At 51.8% G+C, this 6,018-nt stretch overlaps 1 protein-coding gene across 1 annotated transcript; it reads left to right on the top strand.

Moving 5' to 3' along the window:
- Positions 1-319: 319 nt before the first annotated feature.
- LOC120690045 (cyclic nucleotide-gated ion channel 2-like) lies at positions 320-5,051 on the top strand. Its single transcript, XM_039972563.1, has 7 exons — positions 320-509; positions 658-1,318; positions 2,743-2,958; positions 3,106-3,431; positions 3,702-3,813; positions 3,893-4,129; positions 4,278-5,051. Exons 1-7 carry the CDS (start codon positions 472-474, stop codon positions 4,863-4,865), a joined length of 2,178 nt encoding a protein of 725 aa, XP_039828497.1. The 5' UTR covers positions 320-471; the 3' UTR covers positions 4,866-5,051.
- Positions 5,052-6,018: the final 967 nt, after the last annotated feature.

The raw sequence follows: 6,018 nt of genomic DNA, 5'->3' as shown, positions 1-6,018 counted from the left end.
AGGACCGCGTGTATACCGTATTTGAAAAGAAAAATATACGTTACTAAGTCAGCGTAAATACGCGCCTCAGGTTTGTATTCGAAACTCGTAGCAGCATCAATGATTTGTTTGGTGATGTGCCGCTGCCGGCTGGCCTGTACCGGGAGCGCGGGCCCACTGGCTGGGAACGATTGCTCTCGTCGACCCGGTAGCGGTAGGTGCTCCGGGGAGGAGGCTCCGCACCGGTGCGCAAGGACGGCGCACGCAGGCGCCACGTCGGCACGTACTTGGGCCCCGGCGCAGTGGTACCCTCCGCCTCGCTCCTCTTTTACTTGCTCTGCTCATCCCCCGCCCAGCGCCAGCCGCCAGCAGCCTAGCGCGCGCTCCGCCGCTCACTGGACTGGTAGTACTGGCGCCGCGCCTTCGCCTACCTCGCGCCGGCGAGGAAAGGTGTCCTCCGTTCATGGTTCCCGACGCCGTGGTTGGGACGACATGCCGCCCCTCGCGTTCATCCGCTCCCTCCCCGCGAGGTCCGTGCTCGATCCCCCCCTCGGCTTCATTTCGATGAAATCGAGTTCTTCGAGTTTGCGGCAATGGCTTCGATCGCCTTGGACTTGGAGTGTCCTTTGTGTTTGTTTCCGGTCCTGAGTGAGTCTTGTTTGTTTCCTTGGCAACAAGGCTGCTCGAGCGAGTGTGCGATGGAGTCCGGGGGAGCCCGGCCGCGGTGCGGGACGAGGAGTCCGGGGGCAGCGGCCGGTCGGCGGCGGCGGCGGGGCACCCGGCGGGAGAGTGCTACGCGTGCACGCAGCCGGGGGTGCCGGCGTTCCACTCCACGACCTGCGACCAGGTGCACGAGCCCGGCTGGGACGCCGACGCGGGGTCCTCGCTAGTGCCGGTCCAGGCGCAGCAGCAGGCCCCGCCGGCGCCGGCGTCGGCGGCGCAGCACGCGGGCGCCGCGGCGCGGTGGCTGTTCGGCCCCGTGCTGGACCCGCGGAGCAAGCGCGTGCGGCGCTGGAACCGGTGGATCCTGCTGGGCCGGGCCGCCGCGCTGGCGGTGGACCCGCTCTTCTTCTACGCGCTCTCCATCGGCCGCGCCGGCCAGCCCTGCCTCTACATTGACGCCGGCCTCGCCGCCGCGGTCACCGCGCTCCGGACCTGCGCCGACGCCGGGCACCTCGCGCACGTCCTGCTCCAGTTCCGCCTCGCCTACGTCTCCCGCGAGTCCCTCGTCGTCGGCTGCGGCAAGCTCGTCTGGGACGCCCGCGCCATCGCCGCGCACTACGCCCGCTCCGCCAAGGGCCTCTGGTTCGACCTCTTCGTCATCCTCCCCATCCCGCAGGTCAGCTGCTGACATCCATGATCCACCTCCCCCTCCCCCTCCCTGAACTCAACCTACCATTTTTCACCTCACCATGAAAAAAAATCGAACAAAGATTCCAAGCATATGATCCAGCGCTGCAGCGGTATAGATGAGGGCCTGAGGGATCAAACGCCCCCCAAATTATGGACATGTCTCATGTCCGTCTCAGAGACAGCGCACAACGCCCTTCGGTCCCTGTCGAAATTGCAGAAGTGGACACAAGCGAGTGCATTGCAGGTACAACAGTGGCCAGTAGCGAGCTGATCTGTAAAAAAATGTGCAATGCTGGCATTGACAGTCATGTGTGTGGTGGCAGGGGTCTGCAGTTTTCCTGAAAGATCATGACCCCAACCGTGATGTGATTGCTGAGAGGACGGAGAATTCAGGTAGAATTCGCTTACGGAACTACTAGTACGGATCGATAGTGGTGCAACGACAATGATTAGCGGCGGATAGTATTTGAATATGACCATGGATGTGGCTTGTTTACAGTTTTCTATGACCCATCAGCCGACCAGATTGCAATGCCACAAGCTTTGCAAGTGTAAAATTGTGGTTTGTTCTGCAGCATAAAAGGATATTCCCATCTCACATCTGCCACCGCTTGAGAGATCAGAGCAAACCTGGTGTGCCTACGCGCCCATATTCTTTTTTCTTATCTATTTACATCAATCCAGATAATCTTGTAAATTCTAAGTGTGGTCTAGTTTTTTGTCGTATAATATTTGGTACATATTCCTTTTGTTTCGCATGATTGCACCTGTCAATTTCACGTGGGGGCATGGCTTCATGGTGTATGTGGAGCCGTGCTTATTAGGACCAGTCATGGATCGAATACGTTTATTTCTATCCTTTCCAAATCAATCGATGGATTATTGAGTCAGTTGTTTTGTCATAAAAAAGTAATTCGAATTATATTGTTCGCATAACTGATTGATATACAGTTGACATACCCAGTTGTATAGTTCTCAGTCATACCCACATGTTCGTTTTGTTATAGAATGGTTTTTAACAACCTTCCTTTCTCTACGTTTACTTTTTGTGATGTTTTCTATACATTAAGGGAGCCATCTCAGATTGTCTAAGCTAATATTTCGAATAATGTACTGTCAGAAAACTTGCTAACAGACAGCTACTGCTTGACAACACCTTTCTGAGAAAAGTTAGGAAATTCGACAGAAGCGTTTACAGTATATTCAGGGGCTTTAGTCATCAGAACATGTCAACAATTTACAAGGATCTCAAAGGCAGAATTTAGCATTTTTCTGTTTCTTTTTTTTTCTATGTTCCAGAAGTTTGTTTCTATGTCAGGGTGCACAAAGAAACATAGAGAATTGAGCTGTGTTTCCTGTTACTCTGTAAGTCTTGTTTTGCTCAACAAGGTGATCCATCAAATTATGCAGGTCATTTTCTGGCTGGTTATACCGAAGTTAATAAGGGAAGAGCAAGTTAAACTTATCATGACAATATTGCTGCTCATGTTCATATTTCAATTCCTCCCCAAGGTGTACCACAGTATTCATATCATGAGGAAAATGCAGAAGGTGACTGGTTACATCTTTGGAACAATATGGTGGGGATTTGGTCTAAATCTATTTGCCTATTTCATTGCGTCTCATGTGAGTATTCCCTTCCTCCATAATTAATTGGAAAGCATAGAATATATTGTTGATGTGGAGTTCTTATAAAATTGGTAGTACACTTAAGACTAATGCATACTGAATTGTCTGGATAATGTTTATTGACCAACGTTCTGCCATATCCAGATCGCAGGTGGTTGTTGGTACGTTCTTGCAATTCAGCGTATTGCCTCCTGCCTTCAGGAAGAATGCAAGAAAAACAACAGCTGCGATCTAATATCGCTTGCTTGTTCAAACGAGATATGTTTTCACCCTCCTTGGTCATCAAATATTAATGGATTCGCATGTGACACAAACATGACCTCCTTCGGTCAACAAAACATGTCTACCTGTCTAAGTGGAAATGGGTCCTTTGCTTATGGTATCTATTTGGGGGCTCTTCCTGTTATATCAAGCAATTCGCTTGCTGTCAAAATACTCTATCCTATATTTTGGGGCCTCATGACTCTCAGGTAATCAGTTTGAGAGATTTAGTTTCACTTTTCTCCAACATGGAGGCTGTTTTCTCTATAAAAAATAATTATCTTAATAATATTACTATGCGTTCAATTATTTTTATCTGAATATAAACAGGGCATCAAACTGATGCCCAAGTTCCACTAAAAGAACACTACTATTGTTCCATGCTTGTATTTCCTTACGTGTCTTTTAATGCCATTGCCGTATTGTGTTTAACAACGGCATACTCGTAAACTTATACAATTCCTTGAATTGCTTGGCAGTACTTTCGGTAACGATCTTGCCCCTACGAGCAATGGTCTCGAGGTGATATTCAGCATAATAAATGTCCTCAGTGGCTTGATGCTCTTCACACTGCTGATCGGAAACATACAGGTAAAAACAGTTTCGTGTTTGGTCCTTCTGTATGATCGTATCACACCACTTCGCTAAGTAGAACCGACTGAATCTGCAGGTATTTCTACATGCCGTCCTGGCAAGGAAGCGGAAGATGCAGCTGCGTTTCCGGGACATGGAATGGTGGATGAGACGGAGGCAACTGCCGTCCCGCCTGAGGCAGAGGGTCCGCAAGTTCGAGCGCGAGCGCTGGGCGGCCGTCACGGGAGACGAGGAGATGGAGATGATCAAGGACCTGCCTGAAGGACTCAGGCGAGACATCAAGCGCTACCTCTGCCTCGAGCTGGTTAAGCAGGTAGTGCGGCCTCTAACTCTCTGAAGAGCTTTTCGTCAGTAAAATTCCTGTGATACTTCTTGACCTTTTATATTTGATTGGAAATGTGCTGATCTGATTCTCTTGAATGCCTGATGAAATTGTTGGGAAAAAAAACTTTCCTTGTCAGGTTCCGCTGTTCCATGGCATGGACGACCTGATCCTGGACAACATCTGCGACCGGCTGCGGCCGCTGGTGTTCTCCAGCGGCGAGAAGGTGATCCGCGAGGGCGACCCGGTGCAGCGCATGGTGTTCATCCTGGAGGGCAAGCTCCGGAGCACGCAGCCGCTGACCAAGGGTGTGGTGGCGACGTGCATGCTGGGCGCGGGCAACTTCCTGGGCGACGAGCTGCTGTCGTGGTGCCTGCGCCGCCCCTTCGTGGACCGGCTGCCGGCCTCGTCGGCGACGTTCGAGTGCGTCGAGGCGGCGCAGGCGTTCTGCCTCGACGCGCCGGACCTGCGCTTCATCACCGAGCACTTCCGGTACAAGTTCGCCAACGAGAAGCTCAAGCACACGGCGCGCTACTACTCGTCCAACTGGCGGACCTGGGCCGCCGTCAACATCCAGCTCGCGTGGCGCCGGTACAGGGCCAGGAAGGTGGACGCGACCGCGATGGCGCCGCCGCCGTTGGCCACCGGTCCCGACGACGGGGACCGGCGGCTCAGGCACTACGCGGCCATGTTCATGTCGCTCCGGCCGCACGATCACCTCGAGTAAGAAGGATGGAGGGAGGGAGGGACCATCCTAATTCCTATTCCTAGCTCTGCCGGGCCCGTGATGGCTGTAATGTGTACTGTACACTGTACTATACGTCATCTTCTGGTAAAGTGAATTAGTGATTCGGGTTCGTCATTTGAAGAAGATGAATAATGGAGAAGTATTTTCTTAGTTCGTTCTGATTCACTTTCTTTCCTCAAGAATCAAAATTTCTTATGTTTGGGTTCCGCTTGAAACCAAAACTCTGTAGCTCTCCATCGGCGAGCCACCATCGGCTGCTATGCCCGACGCCTGGCGCCGCTCTCCATGGTTCACAGGAACACCGAAAAGGCAGCTCCTTTGTTCGGCTGCAACGAGGTGCCCGGTGGTCGGTGGAGCTAAGCGGAGGATCGGCCGTGAGCGAGGACGGCTGCATCAGCGGGTATGCCATCCGTTTTAAAACAATGCAACTCATGTTTTCCGAGGAGTTAAATAATTTTAAATTTAATTAAATTTATACTTATTTTGTATAAATTGAATTAAATTTATAATTATCTAACTTATAAGGAAGTGAGAATTGTATTCTTTTAGGGACGGATGGTTCATGGTAGTAGTAGCAGCAGCATGTGCTCGGACGGCGGGCGGGGGTGGTCGGGGGAGGCGGGTGCGGTGCTGCAACACTGGTGCCCCCCCTTTTTTCCTCTTGTCTTCGGTGGTGCTGCTGGTGTGGCGGTCGCGGCTGGTGGTGTGGCGGTCGCGGCTGGTGGCGTGGCGGCGGGGACGCCGAGGTTTCGACGGCGGGGGTTTGGGGCGCTGAAGCGTCCCCTTATAAGAGAAGACTTAAATGTGATACAATATCAGTCCAAGGAGGCTGATAACACATTTATTATATCAGATGGTACATCACCGTACAACTCTACGCGGTAATGGGCAGTGAAGCGCCACTATCGCGAGGATAACAACTAAAACCCACACAACGACATTGACTACGAAGAGGTCATCAGAGTCTTGCACCATACGGAGCTTCCTGCGGGTGACCCTATCCACAGGCAAAATTGGGTGCAGGACGGAACCCTTACTCAATGTCTTCGGAAACGAAGTCTGGATCTTCCTCTATAAAAATTAAGAATGGGGTGAGTACAAACGTACTCAACAAGTCCAACCACACCCACGG

Source organism: Panicum virgatum, chromosome 9N (assembly GCF_016808335.1).
Source record: "Panicum virgatum strain AP13 chromosome 9N, P.virgatum_v5, whole genome shotgun sequence".
Lineage (NCBI taxonomy): Eukaryota > Viridiplantae > Streptophyta > Magnoliopsida > Poales > Poaceae > Panicum > Panicum virgatum.
This window is presented reverse-complemented; position numbering and strand designations above follow the sequence as displayed.